The sequence below is a fragment of the Sparus aurata genome, chromosome 13, assembly GCF_900880675.1.
Source record: "Sparus aurata chromosome 13, fSpaAur1.1, whole genome shotgun sequence".
Classification (NCBI taxonomy): Eukaryota; Metazoa; Chordata; class Actinopteri; order Spariformes; family Sparidae; genus Sparus; species Sparus aurata.
Window position 1 is genome coordinate 11,462,483 of NC_044199.1, and position 20,071 is coordinate 11,482,553.

At 41.4% G+C, this 20,071-nt stretch overlaps 2 protein-coding genes across 2 annotated transcripts; both read right to left on the reverse strand.

The window, feature by feature from the left end:
• Window positions 1–2,121: 2,121 nt before the first annotated feature.
• On the reverse strand, window positions 2,122–7,737 carry pigs (phosphatidylinositol glycan anchor biosynthesis, class S). The gene is made up of 12 exons (XM_030437789.1): window positions 7,523–7,737; window positions 6,183–6,322; window positions 5,958–6,069; window positions 5,780–5,869; window positions 5,566–5,657; window positions 5,116–5,356; window positions 4,876–5,018; window positions 4,668–4,782; window positions 4,424–4,569; window positions 4,169–4,269; window positions 3,878–4,088; window positions 2,122–2,927 (listed from the first exon to the last, which is right to left on the reverse strand). The coding sequence occupies exons 1-12, from the start codon at window positions 7,539–7,541 to the stop codon at window positions 2,649–2,651; spliced, it is 1,689 nt and encodes a 562-aa protein (XP_030293649.1). The 5' UTR covers window positions 7,542–7,737; the 3' UTR covers window positions 2,122–2,648.
• A 1,040-nt stretch (window positions 7,738–8,777) lies between these two features.
• Window positions 8,778–19,126, reverse strand: aldocb (aldolase C, fructose-bisphosphate, b). Its single transcript, XM_030437790.1, has 9 exons — window positions 18,979–19,126; window positions 12,872–12,988; window positions 12,373–12,584; window positions 11,765–11,819; window positions 11,505–11,665; window positions 11,290–11,373; window positions 10,954–11,128; window positions 9,970–10,169; window positions 8,778–9,874 (listed from the first exon to the last, which is right to left on the reverse strand). The coding sequence occupies exons 2-9, from the start codon at window positions 12,981–12,983 to the stop codon at window positions 9,782–9,784; spliced, it is 1,092 nt and encodes a 363-aa protein (XP_030293650.1). The 5' UTR covers window positions 12,984–12,988; window positions 18,979–19,126; the 3' UTR covers window positions 8,778–9,781.
• Between the last annotated feature and the right edge of the window lie 945 nt (window positions 19,127–20,071).

Here is a 20,071-nt window from a genome sequence, read left to right on the forward strand (position 1 = left end):
TTGACGAGACAGCTTGCCCACCTTTATAAAGCAAATTATGACCAGATCCATCTTCAAATTAGTAAAGACATAGAAAGATGGTCGACCCTGCCATTAGACTTCAACTCAAGAACTGAAGTAATTAAAATGAACATTTTCCCTAGACTATTATATTTTTTTCAGTGTCTACCAACTAGAATTCCACAAGAAAAGTTCAAAACCTGGGATAAAATGATCGGCAGATTTGTATGGAGCGGCAAAAAACCACGGATAAAATATGGCACACTACAACTGGATAAAGATAAAGGAGGTGTGGCACTTTGAAGGACTATTATCGTGCAGCACAAGTCAGACCAGTGGTCCAGTGGGGTGACGAGGGTTATACTGCAAAGTGGAAAGACATTGAGAGGGCAGTGGCAAGTATTCCAACCCAGTCCTTGATTGGCAATGCTAAATTAATGAGGTCACTACAAGACGCGATCGATCCAATAACTCTACACACATTGAATATCTGGTTTGACTTTGTCAAACAACACAAATTAGAGAGAGATTTAAAATTGCTAAGTTGGTTTGCATATGATGACAGATTTAAACCAAGCTTAAGTGACCGCAACTTCAGGGACTGGGGCAGGAATGGGCTCACAGCCATGTGTACATTAACAAAGAGTGGGGATGTAATGAGCTTCCAGGAGTAAAAAATTATTTATGGATTAGAAAATGGGGATCATTTTAGATACTTACAGTCAAGGGACTATTTTGTAAAGGAAATACAAGCTGTGAAAACATTAAATGGTGTACTCGATGTAATGACCAGGGCATACAGTGGAACTAAACTTAAGCAATCTCAGTACTGTACCGAAGTCTGAGAGACTCAGAAGCTGCTTCTACTCTATACATCACAGAGAAGTGGGAGAGGGAACTGAACGTAAACATTACTCTGGATGAATGGCATGATATGTGTGAAACACAACACACAACTACAAATTCAAGAACATGGAGAGAATTTGGATGGAAAAACTTGACCCGTTACTTCATTACGCCTAAACTGAAGAGTAAACAAACTGGTTTCCAACATACATGTTGGCGGTTATGTAGAGAGAGGGAAGCAAACCACGCACACATCTTCTGGGAGTGTCACAAACTTAACATGTTCTGGGAAAGTGAGCATAACATAATGAAAGAAATTTTAGGATATGTAATACCCAAGGAATGCAAAGTTATGTATCTTGGAAGTCTGAATTATTATGTCCCAGGAAAAAGATAGATATTTTGTCAAAATGTTATTGGGCACATGTAAAAAAGCAAATACAAGAAAGTGGTGCAAGGCTGAACCACCCACTACAACCCAGTGGCTAGAGATCAGGGAGGTTTACATCATGGTGAGAATGACCCATCAGCTTAGAATGAGAGAAGGTGTATTTGTGTCAAAGTGGGAGAAATGGATGCAGTATGACATAGTGAACGATGCTTAAGGATTGACAGATTAGAATGTATGTACTTTATTCTGGATAATAGATTCCGCTAACCATGACTGTTTTTTTTCCCCTGTACTTTTGTTTCTTACTTAGCTCATTATGTCCCTTTTTTCTATCAAATTCTGCGATGGAATACTTAATTAAAATATGTATGTTTTTTTGTTTAAATGTAAAAAAACTACGATAAATATGTGAGTATCAAAAAAACCCAACTCTGAAACAGCTATTAAATGGAGCTTGAGGTTAGGGTGTTTAGTCAACAGTATGTGTGTATGTATCACTCCCACAGCACCCTCTTTTGGCCCATGAATTTGGCACATTAATAAAAGTCTTACTAACACTGATGATGCATTGGGATTCTTTTGCTCATGCCACATTCAGGATCGATCAGAGACACAGGTACAGAATAAAACAAGAAAGAAAATAGAGTCAGTGCTTTAGTTTGTCTCACAAAAGAAAGAATCCAAGATCAACTGAATTACAAACAACCGCGCTGATGAAGACAGTGAGATGCACTTTTTTTTTCTTTCAATTAATTATTTGAGCAACAAACTTTCTCACTCAAACTGGATAAAATAAGCTGCTCCAGGTGTGCCAAACGAACATGCTAATGATATAAAATCAAGTGAGTCTCATTTTTTTCTGGACCAAAGAGCAAAAACACAAGTTACAACTGAAGTCTTTATTTGTTAATAACTTAAAATAAAAAGTGAAATTCAATTATAAAATGTGTACACATTTAAAACAAATTCAAGCTTTCCAGTGTCAGACAGCCACAGCAGCCATTCATTACAATCTTAAAATGACCATGAAACAATAAAAATCATACATGACTGATTTCAGGGCTCCACACTAACTTTTTCCACTGGTTGCACAGGGGCTCCTGCAACAACCGTTTATATGCTGAGGAAGTGGATCAGATGAATGATCGTGGATTATTTTGCTTTCTTTAGTGTGTTTATTTATATATCTTTGGCAATTATGGCAAAAAGATCATCATTTTTGCAAGTCGCACGAACTCTAAAAATGGTCGTAAAATGCATTATTGTGGTCGCAGTCTGGAGCCCTGGGTTTGTAAATCCCACAACCAAATGCTGCAGATGAGTCTTTCTCCATGGCTACCTTTGTACCTCAATATGAAGGCCACTGACTGTTGAGAAGAAGTGTTCAACACATCGTCTATCAGAGTATTTTTCAGTCCGCCTTGGCATGTTTTTCTCTGCGTCTCTGTCTCGCATCAGACACGATTTTGAGCAACGACAGCAGAATAGGCACACACATGGGCAGGAAGAGTGGTATGTAGATAGCAAACTTCTGGTCATCAGGGAAGTACAGGAGGTGGAGGAGGGAGGGATCAAAGAATGCTCTCTCCGACGCCAAGATGGCCTCTTTACTGTACTGCAGGGCAAAGCGGAGGTTTCCGGACTCCAATTCGGCCACAGCCAGCTGCAGAGACGTGACGGCGCTGGACACCTGAGTGACAGCAACAACGATCAGAGGTTGGACTGACGCAATTACAGAGGAGTTGTATCTTTAACAACTTCTATATTGTTAATTTTGTAAAGAGAATGATGAGTAAATATCTTGGCCAACAACCATTATTATCATGACTGAGTCGACACGATGATGAGACTGCACTGTAGTCTTTAAATGCTAACTGTGACTTGCTCAACACCTATAGCAAGTAATATTTCCGTTGTACAAGTCTGTCATGTACTTGGAGCAATGTAAGCTGGGTAAGTAGGTAGCTAGTTATGGAAGAAGATGACATCCCCTTTCTTTGCTAGCACCTACTAAGCACTGAACAAATAGAAACATACTCCTTAACTCAGATGTGCATGCATTAGGGCTGGGTATCATCAGGTACCTCGCGATACGATAGTATCACGATATTTTGCTCACGATAACGATAATATGACGATACAGCGATTCTGCGATAATCGATATATTGCAAGAAATTTCGTCCACGATACATCATGATATCTGTGTCACTGTAGAAATTCGGAATTTATTGACTGCACTGAATCCATTTCACAGGAATTACAAAACATTGTCAATCAATTTCACATGAATGACAGCCAAGTAAACAAAGAGTATATTGTACAGTGTCTCTTCTTAACACACACTGACTACAACTATCATTAAATATCTATATGTGTGGGTTTCAGAGCTACTTAAACCATTTTTTAAATTTGATTTGGTTGTACACCTATGTTTGAATAAAGATAAAGCTGTCCTCCGAAGAGGGGTGGTGGTGGTGGGCCAAAAAAAAAAAAAATATAATAATATATATATATATATATTTTTTTTACATTTTTAAATATCGATATTTGGCACCAGTGTATCGATAACGTACCTCAAGACGAAATATCGCGATATATCGTAGTATCGATATTTTGGCACACCCCTAGCATGCATCGTACCTGCTGAGCGATGTTGTCATTGATAACAATGTTTCCGATCTGGTCCAGCAGCTGTGCCAGTGAGGTGATGGTTGTGGTTGCTGTTGCAATATTTTCCACGCTCCGACTCCACATGAGACGGTCCAGCTCCCAATCAGCTATTCCTGCACTGCTGCACGGTGCCACCAGGAAGCGGGGTGGAGGGGCGGACGACTGCACACCCAGCAACAGCCTGACAGGAAACAGTGCAGGGAGGTTAAACTGTGTTTACAGGAAAATCAATAAATGGACATACTGTAGGCACCCATTTACCGAAGCTGTGCGAGGAAGACTCCCATGACTTTGGCCATGTCGATGTTGATGTCAACAGGGAACGCAGCCTCTGGTCCGTAGAAATCATTAACATTATAGACCTGTAAAATGCATGAAAGTACCCAACAAATTAGAGTCAAAATCACTGCAAAGCTAACAAACTATGATGAGTAGGACAACTTTGCTTGAAATAAGATATAACCATTCATAGTATTTAGACTACTCTCACCCAGTGTTGCCATCAGATTATCTTACCATAATTCCACCCCATCGTGGAGAGTGAAAGGCATTAGAAGGCACTTCCTGTTTCTTGTGGTCATTGATGTGAAGGGGTGAATGGTGGGCATCCGGGACGTACAGAAGAAAGTTCAACACTGGGTTGGAAGACGCAGCATTTGAGCCTGGAAATGCAAAAAATATAATTAGAGGAAACACATACAGTGTGGATACACCAGCACACGTTACAAATACTTTTTCTATTCATTGTGTTGTCTTTTACCCAGTCTAGCCTCAACAGGGTTGATGACATGAGCGAGGCTGTCAGAGTTGAGTGTGTAGGCGCTGCGGCTGGAGTCAAAACGCGGGTTGACCCCGAGCATGGCATAGTACAACGTCTGTAAGGAGATTTTGACTCATTAACATACAGTAGCCTAGCATCTCATCGTCATGGTGGGTGCTGCCAATTCACACACTTCCACACACTGTACCTGAGAGTCAATGCTAAAGTTAGCCAAAGGGGCCAGTTTTCTCAGCAAAGGTTGGATGTAGGTCTGCACCGCCCCCTCTATGTCCCAGTGTAGCCGGTGGGACTTTGGGTCTGGGTTCAACAGACTGAAAGTTATCTCATAACCTAAAGAGAAGACAAGAATAAGCAGATAACAGAATGAAACTATATTCTGATTGCTACACTGTTCAACTTCTATGACTGCGCTGAAACAAAGACGGACCTGGGCTGGACTTAAAGGCTCTCATACTGTCAGCGATGCTCTCTTTGTTGCCAGGGCTGAGACGGACTCGGTCGCTGAGGGCAGCCGTGATGTCAGTGTGGCTGAAAGACATCACCTGCAGCACCTGCTTGACCCGAGGCTCCAGGTGAGACAACAGTTGCTCCAGTGTCCTGCCCACTCTCGTCTGGGCGCCAATGCGCAGCAGGGCTGTGCGTCGCTGGCCAACATACACGTCTACATCCTGTAGAGGCACGAAGGTACAAGTTGGTGTTGGGTATTGTATTATCTCCGGCTTATCCAGAGTGACACATTGATACATCATTCTGTTTGTAAGCCGTGCTGATGGTATAGTATTTAGACTGTTATGCGTGTTATAAAATAGGAAAATGATAACAGTAGACAAACATCGCTCTTTGAAGCTAAATATAATAAAACATTGAGAGTTTGAACCTCAGGCAGCAGTGAAGATGACTCTGGGATCACATACACAACCAAAGAACCACATGGACTCTCACTGAGCGTGTGCAGTGACAGATCTGCCTCTAAAAGAAGAACAACAAATATACAAGTTACAGAAGTTACCACTTGTCATCTCACCCAGATAATAAAATGTTAGGGTTGGGAAACCACTGAATCTTGATGTGATGAGCAGGCAACATCTTACCTGCAGCAGTGGGCTGGTTCAGTGCGTCCTCTTCCATGATTGTGGCCGTGCGGTATCTTGTCTCATACCTGTACCTCAACGCTGTGTCCTCTGGAAACAAAAGAGTTTAAGACATTACTTACTTTGCAGCCTTCATATTTTGTTACCATAAGATCGCAGATAGTAGTTCGTAAATCACCATCTACTACGTGCTCGTCATCCTGCGTGAGCGTCAGTGGGACCTTCTTCTGCTGCTCTGGTGTCACAGTTCCACGTGCAAACACAACCTCCACATCAGCACTAAGCTGTAGCTATAAAGGAAAATGAATAAAGGAAGGGACATTTTACAAAAGGTACATATGGAAGAAAAAAATAGACAACACAGATGAAGAGATGTCAGCAGTAGGAAGGAGCATTAACAAACCTGAAGGTTGGCCAACTCTTGTATCTGACTGACAGGCAGCCAGGCGCGGTACGTTTCAGTTGTTCGCCACCACAGAGGGACTCCTATAAGGATGACCACCGCTGCTATGGACAGAGCAGCGAGCTGGCCACGCCTACGCTCTGAGTGACACACACAGACAGAAAAGCCATGGTGCATATTTATAAAATGTAGTATGAGAAAATATAACAATGAAGATTAAAGCAATTACTGCAAGATAAATGTATAACTACTAAATTAACTGTTTTAAATAACATATGAAGAAATATAATAAAGACACATTTTCCAACTGTTAGAGACGATTTAATGCCGTATACGGCGGTTGCTGTACCTGTATTATGTCTAGTTGTGTTAGGCCGTGGTGGGAAAATTTGCAAATCAATTTGCAGGCCTGCTTTATGTACATACATATTTGTTTAAATGCTCTTAAATCGATTAGTTGATATTAATAATTATTTTGATAATTTATAAACCATTTCAATAAGCAAAAATGTAAAACATCTGCTGGTTGCAGCTTCTTAAATCTATTAAATTCGAGGATTTGCTGCTTTTCTCTGTAATGCATGATAGTAAACAAAGGGTCTTGGGCCGTGGACTGGTGGACAGAAGAAACAATTGGAAGACGTCACTTAAGGTTTATAGACACAATGATTAATGAATTAAATGTGGAAATAATTAACGCATTAATCACTGCTGAAAATAAGGGTTAGTTGAAGCCCTAGTGATGGACACCTTGATCTGTCACTAGATAGACCAGGAAATACATTTCTGTCTCGTTATTTCACACATTTAAATAGAATATATAAATGATATATGTCGATGCTTGATGCTAGATGGCAGACACACTTGAGACTTCATTAATGTATGACAACTGCAAACGAGTTTAGTCTGAGAGAGACGACATTCAATAGTCAACATACAGTTGACAGCTTCAAACACTGGTTTATTTTCAAAGCTAGAAAAACACAAAATACGACGAATTAAGGTGTTTTTCTCTGCTAAGGCAGACCTGAATAATTCCAATGCTGTTGCTGATTGTGGAATAAAAAATAAGTAGTGACAATAACAGACATAATGTAGCAGAAAATAGCAGGTGTGTGTGTGCAGTGTCTTCAGTGAAGGCATCACTGCTGCATCTGCTGCTGCGGCTGGCTAACTGTTAGCTGTTAGCTTCAGAGAACAGAACAGCGGCGTCGTGCTCCGGTAGCTTCACCTGTCGTAACTACGTGTTAAATACGCCCCTTTGAACTGCTGTCATCTGGTGTAGATGCTGTTTTTGTAGCATATAAATGAATATAGAGTTCAGTTATGAATCCACTCACCTACTTCCGTGGTAGCCATTTCTGTCAATGAAACCAAATGGGGTGTGTTTGATATGACACCACACCGAGTCAGGCGTCACATGACCGACATTAAAAGACAAAACCGGGAGACTAATGTGGCTCTGAAAACACAAATTACTCGTGATTCAGACTAGAATCTACTATTTGATTTGGAATATTGTCATGTACACCTGTCTGTGACGTGGGGAAGCGGCGAGTTAACCGTCGGCCCGCCCGGTGGTACAAATTAAACGCATACACACAATGTAGGACATCATGACCACTAGCGCCCCAAGTGTCGGCTTAACGTAATTTACTATTACCTCGAAATACCAAATAAAGACATACTGGTTTCCATCATTATGAGCAGGCGACAAAAGTTCCTCTGTACACTGATGCAAAGGCCAAAATAGTAATTTACCACATTAATACAGTCTAGACAGTATTTCTGATAAATGTGAGGTTGTTTTTAATTGATCTGAAATCGCGTTTTAAAAAAAGATTTATTGTTGTTGATGCTGTCTGGGTCAGTAATACAGGTGCACAGTAGTAAATTTACTTAAGTTATCCAGGGGAATGTATGTGCTGCAGGTGAAAGCTACCCAGTACAACCACAGTTTGAGGGGCTGACTCTGAGCAGCTTTACTGGAGCAGCTGGGAGTTGAGGGCATTGCTCAAGGGCACTTAGTGTTGGCATTAAAAGGAAGGCACTGCTCTTTCACTTTGTACTGGTAAGTTTAGGGCCTAAGCTTTAAACCTGCTCGACTGCAGGATTTAGCTGTTTTGTGTGGCCCTGTATGATGACCTTTAAATACATTTGTGTGGGATTATTGAAGGTTTCAATCCAGGATACTGAGTTTTGTTGGTGGGGTTTTTATTAGTTTATGCATTGTGATTAAAGATGATCGTTTTCAGACAATTGGAACAGTATTATAAAACAGAAGAAATCTTTTTTTCCAAAATTGTCTTTGTTTCTAGCAAAGTACTGTCCCTCTAGACTATCTCGTGCAGTTCTCAGATTAGATCACAAAATGCTGCAATACTGGTTGCAATTTTTTGCTGACCGGAACTTCACTGGCTGGATGAACAGGAAATGGGAACAGAGCTTGACTTACACCACTACATCGTATGAAGCAAGAAGGTTATGAAGTAACTGTTACAGTGTTTGGAATGCAGATTAAAAAAAGTATCCAAAGAGAAATTAATGGAATTGACACCAAAAGACACAGCAGCAATAATTTCAAACACAGAGATCTTGGCTATTTTTTTCAAGTTTATTTTATTTTTCTCCACTATTTGACACACCAAGTGCTTCAAGAACAATATTAACATCACACACATCACAGTAGTCCAACACAGCAGTGACTGCTTCCCCCCCGCTGCTAACCCCACGTATTGGTCCACATAGTGTTTATAGAAACCATCTCCTCTACCCGTGGGGGTGTGCTGGGGGGGAATCAGGAGGGGGATGACATACAAGCATCACATAATATCGACACCTTCACACAACTGAATACATTAATTACTGTATGTACTTGAAAGCTAATGTTATACTGAGAGGAGACGCACAAGATGTACCGCTGATTAGTGGTGATTAGAAGCGTGTGAACGGAAAGGTTAGAGACAAATCGTTAGCATGAATCCTGGTGTGTTGTGGTCTTCTGACCTCTGCTGGAACTGTCTGAAAGTACGAGCACTGAAAAGATCGACTCAATCTTAACAACTCTTGCCGTCGTGTCCTTTAACGGACGTGCCACTGATAATCGGTTGGTCCCGCTGTCAGGGAGGATGTTAGTATAGCATTTTTGAGGATGAACCAACACTGCGTCTGACAAAAGCGAAACACCGACACACGCATGCTGATCTGGCCTGCTTGTGAGCGGCTCAAGACTGGAGTGAAGAAGAGGCATGAATTGAATACTGACTGATTATCTTGATCTACGGTTATAGGTTTGCAGCCTCTTACTTCATGTGTCTAGAGCCCTCTAACTGTTACGGACACATAAATTAGTTTTCCACCTCAGTCAAAATTGTCTCTTGATTTGTTTGATTAAATAGAAGGAAAACCAAGCCTGTTCCCTTTAGTAATTTCACATTATGTTTTTAAATACACATATCTAATAATGTCTCTGTAATAACTCTGACGACTCTAAAGTACAGTAGACAGCGCAGGCCTGTGATTGATGGAGGAGTGAGGGGGGATAGCAGAGCAGATATAAGACTACAATAAGACCACAGTTAAATGTGGTAGTTAGATGTTTAATAGGCATGGTTAGCCACATAGAGGGACTTTCCAGCGGCGCCACAAGTTCCAGAAGACTCGTACTTGCCGAGCGCAGCCTTACCATTTGCCTGAAGAAGAGACAGAAAAAAGGCAGATTAAAAAATACAGCATGAAGGAAGTTTCAGTTTAAATTCATTCCGCGAGGATGTCTCTGATGTCTGACCTCAGCACGTGTGATGAACTCCTCGGTGGCGGCCTTCTCGTTGCTCAGCTCTCCTCTCCAGGCATTCAGGGCAGAGGCCTGCAGGGCGCGGCCATAGGAGAAAGTCAGGGCCCAAGGCTTGGCGAGCGGACAGGTGTTAATGGCGTTAAGGTTCACGCTGGCCTCTTCTTCAGACTGGCCACCTGACAAGAATGTCACTCCTGAGGAAAAAAACAAAAACAGACACGTCATCTTTCTGTTCCAACCTGCTTTCACAGAACAATTATGTCTTTAAAGTCTATGAATATAGATGGAATCTGACTTTCTTGATATGCGAGAGTGGGATAAAACAAATAATACATCGCAAAAATATCACAGAACATCCTCTTCCAACACTATATTAAATGACTAAATACTGTCCTCATCATTTCTTATGTAATCTGTTAGAAAGTACCTTTCGATTGGTACATGTCCAATTAATTGATCAACATAAATGTGGAGCTAAAATACCCCTAAAGTCAGAGCAAGGCAGGTTAGCTTTACAAGCAAAATGGGCAATTTGAAGTAGTAGTTCTAACAACAAATTAATAATAATAAGGTGCAAAAAGCAATTTTGGAGAAAACAGAGACATTTTGAGTTGTATATAATACTTAAAAAGTATGTCGGCCTGCCACCAACCCAAAGCATCAGTATTTGATGATCTCTGAATGAGACTCAATAAAGTCAATCAATTCTTTTACATATTTCACTTTTAAATGTAAAAGTTGTTTGGAGGAAGATCAATTAAAGTCTCTTATTTGCCTAAAATCACTCTGAAATTACATCAATATTTCCAGGAAGAAATATAGAAATTATTCATAAATATTACAACCGTAAAATAAAATCTTTACAATTACGGATACTATAGCATCAAGTGTACTTTTAGAATTACATATTTTAGAAAGTCATCTAGTACAATATATCAATATATTAGAGGTAACTTCTCATGTCTCTCTGTCTCTGACCTGTGACGGCAGGAGGCACGGTGCGGCGCAGTGCAGTGACGGTAGCCATGGCGATTTCCTCGCTGCTGTACTTGTTGGGGCAAGAGTGTCCGGCTGTGACCATGTTGGGCTTCAGCAGGGTCCCTTCCAGGTACACATGGTGGTCTGACAGAGCCTTGTACACTGCAGCTAGGACCTAGTAGCACAAGAGACACATGAAGTTAAAATACACACTTGACATGAAATTTACAGTGATTTGTGCTCTGTGTTTATATATATATATACATATATATATATATATATATATATATATATATATATATATATATGTGTATATTAATTCCTCAGTAAACTCACCTTCTCAGAGACGTACTGGCAACGCTTCAGGTCATGGTCTCCATCGGGAAGGATCTCAGGCTCCACAATAGGAACAATACCATTCTAGGAGACATTACAAGGTAAATGTTAATGGAAAACTCTCATATTCAAATAAGACACACTACATGAGTTTGTTGTAATACCAAATGGTGTCCTCAAATCATCAAATTTGATCAAAACTGAGGATCATTAACCTGCTGACAGATGCTAGCATAACGTGCCAGAACATTAGCATTCTCGAAGATGGCCAGCTCAGATGGAGTGGTCTCGCTGATCTTCAGCACACAGCGCCACTTGGCAAAGTCTGCACCGTCCTTCTTGTACTGTGCGCAGCGCTCAGACAGCCCGTCCAGACCTGCACACACACAAACTCTTCAGTCAGAAGCAACACAACAGGGTGTTCTGCTAAATTTTTTGAGGTTTTGAGAGAGCGTGTGTTCCTAACGCCTCCTACCCTGAGTGGTGGTCTCTCCATTTGTTCCAGCAAGGGGCACAACACCTTTGTCCACCTGAAAAAGACAGAAAATAATGGTGCACATGTAGAATTACTCTCAGTTTCTCAAGTGCGCCAATTTTGCTTTTGATTATCTATAGCATCCAACAAAAAGTCTCAACTAAACTTTCCCGAGCATTCATCCTGAGGGCTCTTTCACCCAGTTTCTCTCCTCAACCTGATCTGCTGCTATGGGTGGGTCTGTGTGTATCTAAACATGCTGACAACAAGTCTGTGTTTCCATATACAGTGCAGGAGCCTTTTCTAGTTTTACCAGCCAAGCAAATGATGACTGTGGTCTTCTCTGCTCAAGTGAAATACTTAGCTGTAGTGTAATATCAACACTGTGTCTGTGATGACATATAAAGCAAACAGCCCGACAAATAAGGCTGAGCTTCACAGACTAAAGTTCAGGAGTGAATAGCTTAGAGCAGATAATGATTAAAATTTGTAGGAGAATGGTTGCAATTGTAGAAATGTTAGAAATGTTTGCATTAATGTCACACAGAATGAAATCCACTATGTCCCAGAGATTCAAATGTGAGTTTTAAAGAGGTTGAGCTGCGTACCTTGATGCCGACAACCATGCCGCGGTCTTTGATGAGCTTGGCGAATGTAGTGCCGTCATCTGATTTCTGGTACAGGGTTTCATGGAAGAAGATGACCCCGCCGATACAGCTGTCGATGCGCTGGTCGGCTGTGAAGAGCAGCTGGCGGTAGCGACGCCTGTTCTCCTCTGTGTTCTCCACCCCGATGGGGTTAAAACGTTTCGCCATGCTGCCTGTAGACAACACACACACACATAGATCTTCATTCTAGGCTCGCTGTCAATGTACAGTACATCACTGTCAATATGTACTCCACTCGTTTTACATAATTGGCTATATAAATCCTGCCCGCTGTGCATATCTCTGTGTATGCATGCATGTAGTGTACATAATCAACCCATCCCATTTACATATATGTTTTTTTTAATATATATATTTCTGCACTACCCTAGTACAACTTGCAGAGCAGTTGACTTGCACACAGAAAAAGGAAACATTATTGACATGACACATGGCATACCGGTGGACTCATCGGCTGCGAGGATGCCCTTTCCTGGAGCTACTATCCTCAGAGCGATGTCCTGCAGTTCCTTCTTCTGCTCAGGAGTCAGTGCGGGGTACTGGTGAGTCATGGTGGCTGAAAGAGAGAGGGGAGAGAAAGAACCATGGAGAGGTCACTTCGCTTCACGGTATGTCGACCTGGACGACTGCCCAGCACTGGCCCCAGTTTTTTTTGTCCCTCTATTGTCTGAATCATGGCTACCTCGTCGCTGCGCTAAGCTCGTCTCAGCGAGGGACGGAGGATGGGGGAAATTACCAAAACTCCTACAAGATGACTCTTAAAGTTGCTCAATTCAAGAGCAGCCTGTGTGTTGAAGAGAGGTGTGATGAAACGAGTGACTGTGGGCAAAAGAAGTACTTCCTGCTTCCTGAGAGAAAGGGTAGAAATAGCAGTATTTGTTCGGTAAAACCGGCCATTGTGTGCGTGTCATCCAGAATCCAAACAAAGCTTCATCATGGCAATCACACAGGCTGTGTGAACTCAAAGGTACGATGTGCTAACATGCACGCACACACCTCAGACCAGATTATTTTGTCCGCTATTCCCTTCTTCGCTCTGCCGTAAATAAGCAGTTACGCAACCCCTCCCCTGCCCTCCCCATCCCATCACACTGAAGACACAGAGAGAGCGATTATGTAACAGGGCTCCTATATACTCTGCTGCCAGTCCTCATTATAGCTGCAGGACTGGATGCAGCACGGCTCGTTTCTCCCTCCTCAGCAACCCTTCTCCCGCTTTCCCCTAATGTCATTATGTCACTCTTTGTACACTTCATGTATACATGCCCTTTATTCCTTTGCTTTGAATAATACACAGCTTGCTTCCACATTTATATCACCCCATATGGTGTCCTTTAAACCTCCCGCTGAGCCATGCTGCTGCATCTACTGCTGCGCACACAGAAGATGGGATTTGTAAATTCCCATTTTCAACCATCCCTACAACGCATCACTCCCACTAATGCCGGGGAACACGCTGTGACTTCCCTTTCTGGTCCGCTGCATAGGTTGCCAAGCCGCTCCCAGCGAGTGACGTCACTGCCTATAGCTTTGTTCGACATGCACACCAGCACATGCCACAATATTTCATCAGATTCAGATCAATAGATTTGATAGATGGAGGCTTATACTGAGGTAGGCTTCAGTAAGCTGTGCGTCGAGGTGTGTCCTGCACAGGAGAGAGAGCTGGACAGAAACAGCTATTGTTCAAACACACTGAATATAACTGATTTTAATTTCACTAAGCATAATTATCATTCAAGGATATCTATTAGTTCATAATATAAAGCACATTAATGCCTCATGCAAAACAAAAAACATATTTATAGGAAGGTTTAGCATTGCTCAGCAAAATAAACTCTTACGACCAATGGCTTCCCAACTGAGGCTGGTTTGCCGGACACTGCCTGACATACCCATATCCTCTGTGTTAATCCTCAGCTTAAACCTATGAGATAACATCCTTTAAAGCACACACACAGGCCTCTCGATGCGAACAGTACAGAGTTACCACAGCACAAGAGTCAAGCCCGGTTCAGTGCTATGAGTTCAATTCTACATGCAGGTGAAATCAAGGCAGCCAGGCCTGCAGGGTACAAAATGTACCCATGCAGAGAGGGACTGCATGCAGACCTCTCTGGTGAATAAGAGAGGGTATTTACACTTGATAAAGGCCAACCTATGGGCACAGCCATGATGTGTAAGACAAAACTCATGCTCAGCAAATACCTGCTATCTTTTGTAAAAGCACATGCGTGCTGCAACAATACATTTTCTCTGGGCCCAGTTTGTTTGGGATTCTGCTGGGAAAACATTGCAAAATAACTTGCAGGGCAGTGTGAAATCTTACCAAACGTGAGCTTTTCTGAACAAAAACAACAATGATCCCGTATCTTATGACCTTCAAGGACAATGCCCTTCTGTGTGCGTGTGACCTGCCTCTGACATATGACCAGCCTGCAGCGGGTTGGATAGCACTGTTGAAAAGCCAGATTTCCACCTTTCTACTTCTGAATGCAGTCTGTTATAAGTGGGAGAATCTTCATGCTTCATTCTTGATTCCCTATTTTGCAGGTAAAGGTTGAATTTGTCACTTCTGTTATATATTGTGGCAGCAACACTGTCAGGTGACTGCCAGGTGTGTACACTGTCTTACCTGACTTACATTTGGTCTCAGTTATTGTTGAGCAAAAAAAGCAGAAGACAACTCAGTGTCGTTTAATTTCAGAATTTCCATTTACAAACCCAGGAGACAATGATATTAGTGTCCTCTATTTTAGTATCAGCTGCTGCTTATGTGTCTCTAGGAAACGTTCCTCATCCAATGGGAACTTAAGAACACGCCTCTCCAGTTTGTGTTGCACACTCAGTAATCACCACCTGCTGCAGGCCTTAACACCACAGATGTGACAAATGAAAATAAGGGAAACTATCGAGCTCAATTTGAAGGAGAGTTTTTCCTTTTAATGAAACTAGTAAGCTTTCTACAAGTATCCTGCTCTGGAACTTCATTTCCTCAATTAGTTCAGAATCACCGCTTCACAGAAACCCAAGAAACAAAACTGTTTTTTCAATCCTGCATGCACTGAAAATTAAGCTTCCCTCCATCACACAGCCACTCCAATCTGGTGTCAGCTGTGAAAGGCCTGGTGGGAACACATTGTACAGGGAAACTGTCTGGACAACTCCATTTTGGGAACAAAATGGAGGATCACTGTCATTTTAGGTTCATAATTTATTAGTCTGATCACATGCCTGAAGAAGCTGATCTGGTCCAGGATGATAAGGAGTCAGTCTTTGATGGTCTATTAAAGAACCACACTGAAAGCTCCTGAAGAGGCTTCACGCTTCAGCACCACGCTGCTCCGCGGTAACAGTGAGTGCTCTAACTCTAATGTTTATTCATTTCCAGCACACAAGTCTCTTTTTTCTGTAGTGGAGACGCCCCACCTCAACTTAAATAAGTACCTTGACTAACATCAGAAGAAATTATGATAAAACTGATGTTTAACCTTAATAGTAACTGCAGTTTTAAGCAAATGAGATGCGTCAGTCACCGCAAACAGATTCCCTCTGGGGTTAGGTTAATTTTGTATACTGATACTGCCCTTTTATTAAGTTTTTTATATTAGTAAATGTTTTAAAGTTTAATAAAAAATACACTTTTTTTTGTAACCAGCAGATCCTTCAAATCTAATCATTAACCTTGTTTCCAACATTTAAACATTAATTTGCATTGCTGTAAGCTGATTCCCTTAGATAAAGGAAGGACTTTATTTAGTTTGCACATGCTCAAGGACACTTCAGCAGTACAAACACTGAAATGCCTGCTTGAACAATCATCTTCCTTATCTGAAAAATGCTCTCTGTGGAATAAATGTCACTTTGACTTGATCTGGAGAAGCAAGCTTCTGATGCCAATATCACATGCTGACCACATCATGTGATCTTCCAGACAGTGTGGTTCAGTGTCTAGGGGCTACCTTCTGATGAAGGACGTCACGGAATGATTAGACAAGAATAGCAGGCAGGCAGCATATTTTTGGAGCGGTTATTTAAAAAAAAAAAGCTATTTTAGAATCGTTTTCGTGAAAATGAGGCAGTTGTAACAGGATGACGTTTGAGAAATTTATAAGAGATGTGATAGAGAGACAGCTCCATTATGTCTCTTAGTGATCTTCACGGCAGCCTGTTGCACAGTGGTCAGCTTCAGTAAGTCAAAACCTGATTTCTGCACTGCGACATCAAGATGCAACGGCCCACTCCCTCCTGTGGCGTCATGCAGGACCACTCAAAGCTGTGATCTTCTGTATGTTAAGCCAAATGCAGCACACAGCAATCATGATGATCACATTTGAACCACTCAGATGAAAGTGACTGTTGTGAAGCAACAATTTAATTTAGGTTTAATTGGACCCTAGTTAAACCCATTTTCAACTGAGCCATCACGTATCTGTTGCGTCTATGGACTATAGCGTGGACAGGGCGATTAGAACAGACCTCACACTGTGTTCTTCACGCTACAGCAGTCAATCAATCCCGATCTGTGAAAACTGATGCTGCACAGGCTCACTTACCCACCCAGGATGCAGTTACAGATCACACATACATGAACATCAAACTTTATCTAAGAGTACATCTAGATCTATAGCAATCAGGCTGCAGCTGATTTTTTTTTGGAAACAAGCTGCACTGAAGCATTTAACTATAACATATTATATATAATGATATATGAAGCTTGCATACTATACTGTCTAGTATAAGGCTGTAAGCAGGGACTAAACTTAAGCTGGCAACTCTATTACAGCCAGTATTATAAGTAGGATATGGGCATGTTGTTTCCTCGTATCATCATGATCACCTGGAGGTTTCCCCACCTTGCTATGTTCTCTACATTGCAAGCTGCATGCGCACTAGCCAAAGGTAAAAAGCCGGCTTGGTGTGCTGCGTTTTGTTACCAGATGGGCGAGTGGCCTCGGCACTGATGCACGTCACTGTGTTTGGGTTGTTTCTATCTGCAGGCCTTGATCCAGCAGTGCTTGCAGGAGCACTGTTTCCCATTCAGTGCTCTGATACAAGAGCGAATGGCAGACGTCAAGGCTGTGTGCATTACAGTTCAGAGCAATGTTGACACTGGTGAAAATGTGTAGATTCCACATCAGGTGACATCTGTCTCTTAAACACTGACAAACTGAACTACTTGTTTTGTTTTTAAGTATTTGTTTGGCATGATAAGTTTAAAACATGTTGGGGTGTCAATGTACATAAAGAGGGAAAACAGAAGATTATGGTTTAAAGGAAAAAAAGAAGGACTACAGTACAACCTGCTTGTCTAAAAACGTGAATAATTATCTTTAAGCTAAACAAGATACACGTTAGGTACACTATGTTCTAGTGACTTGTTTAGGAGATTTAAATCCAGCCTGGATTCATAATCTGCCAACATTTATCTATGGACACTCATATATTTAATTTTTTAGTCAAGTGCTCGGTTGATTGAAAGAATATTATTCAGCAATCATTATAACCAAGTAATTGTTTGTTTTTTAAGCAAGAAAAATGCATTTTTCACTTACTTTCTGACACACTGTACAACAAAAGATTCATGAAAATAACCATAAAGCTTTATGGATTTCCTTAAAATGGAAATATTTCCTGAGCTTTGAATGTGCCCCATAAAATACCAGAAACTAGTGAAAATTGGCCTTCATATCTTCTCAAAGCATAAGCCGACATATTAAATTGACTTTTTTTAGTGTGACTAACAGACAAAAACGCAAATATATTCAGTTTAGATCAGATGACACGATGAAACATGCAGAGCAATCTGATAAAAGTCGATTTTTAGGGCTTTATTTGCTTAAAAATGAGACTCGTCCGTTATTCTGCCATTTGACGAATGAGTCATTCATTTTAGCTCTGTAGTCAACGTAAGCTGAATTAAAATATGTTAAGAATCATATGATTTTGTGTTAGTCTGATTGTATAAATTCATTTATATCTAAAGCTAGATGTTTTTTAATGTATATTAGTCGCACGTTTGGTCGACTCCTCCCCCGGCAGCCCCTCCTCCATCACATCAGAGGAGGTCTACGTGCTCAGGCACAGATACACACTGACAGGATACTGACACTGCTACCATTCGGATTACTCACCACCATTTACTCAAATGAGACATATAAAATAGCAAGGTGCGTCGATTTTAACTGAGAGCAGAAGCAACAGGCGCTTCTCTGTTCCCTCGTCATCACTGAAGGTCACCTTATTTACGCCCTTCCTGTTGCGCATATTCGATGATGGGCTGAAATTTGCAACTTTGAAATAAAAATTCCTCCAGGAAGGAACACTTTATGTTTTTCTATCAAAGAACACGACGGCTCACGAGCACTGACGGGTTCTTTTAATTCGTAGCTTACTAGCTAGGAAGAAAAGTTAGCTTTAGGAGATGAAGAGCCTCATCACACTCCCATCACCAATATTTTTTAATTAACATCATCTATTAATGATCAATAACGCATGGAGAGTGTCTGGAGTCGTCGTATCGATCAGACCAGGGTTCATTCTTACCTGCTGATGGGTGTCTGGGCGCGCGTAGAGCAGGTGAGCTGGGTGCTGAGGATGCGGAGGAGTCTCCTGTTTCACTGCTGCAGCGCAACGTGACCCTTTACAAAACCCTCGAGCCGGGGGCGGAGTCACACCACTGCGTCACGTGACGGATGACGCTGGAGGCCAACGCGCATGCGCATGAGAGCATCGTAGCTCGCACCATGCAGCATGATTCTGCATCTTTGTAGGAAACTTTTAGATCTACAGGTTTTCTGTTATCAGATGGAAGCGTAATCCAGTGAAGAAGGGCTAATTGATTGTCATACAAAACCAGGACGCGAGAGGAGAGATCCCAATCCAGAGAATCCATAAAAGATTGCCTGTGTATTGCAGATATTTTTTAGGCCTGCAACTATTTTAATTTCTTTCAATGAAGCTATTTTCAAGTCTAAATGCCCATCACAATTTCCCAGATCTCAAAAGGACGTCTTCAAGTTGCTTCTTTTGTCCATCCAACAGTCCGAAACCCAAAAACTCAAATCATAGACTCATAAATGGCAAAGAAATGTAGTAAATCCTCACATTTAAGAAGCTGAAATCAGCAATGTTTTCTTGAAAAATGACTGAAATGATGAACTGATTATCAAAATAGTTGGCATTTAATTTCCTTTCGATCAACAAATAGATTAAAAGACTAATTGTTGCAACTCTAAACCTTATTATGTTGACCGAGGGTAGGCCTGTGTGATCAATGAAAAAACTCAATATCATTAAATGCTGTGAAAAAGAGATTAACACCTGGAAAGGTGTCACAACAAGCTGCTGCCTCTGACCTGAAGAGATTTTTGAGGGAAAAACCTGATTTGGTTTTATAACTCTTAGGCAGAGACTGAAATGAACTAGGACCTAGTATGGCTCGGTCATGGAGTCCAGTAGCCTACTATGCAGTCGTTTTGGGAGCAAATGGGCCATCCAATCTATTCTAAAGGTTACTGGGGGTTAGTATTGATGTCTGTCTGTACTTTAGAGATTTTTGTAGTGACATCTACATCCTGTTGATGTTTACAGCTGCAAATAAAAAAAACAGCTACCAATCATTGGCTTCAGTGAATTC

Coding starts and splice junctions, on each gene's coding strand:
- pigs (XM_030437789.1), bottom strand. Junction 5,357..5,565: donor CATCTTCACTGCTGCCTGAG/GTTCAAACTCTC, acceptor GTGCCTCTACAG/GATGTAGACGTGTATGTTGG. Junction 4,783..4,875: donor ACTTTAGCATTGACTCTCAG/GTACAGTGTGTG, acceptor ATCTCCTTACAG/ACGTTGTACTATGCCATGCT.
- aldocb (XM_030437790.1), bottom strand. CDS start 12,983: ATGACTCACCAGTACCCCGCACTGACTCCTGAGCAGAAGAAGGAACTG. Junction 11,374..11,504: donor ATGCTAGCATCTGTCAGCAG/GTTAATGATCCT, acceptor AATGTCTCCTAG/AATGGTATTGTTCCTATTGT. Junction 11,129..11,289: donor GCCAGTACGTCTCTGAGAAG/GTGAGTTTACTG, acceptor TTGTGCTACTAG/GTCCTAGCTGCAGTGTACAA.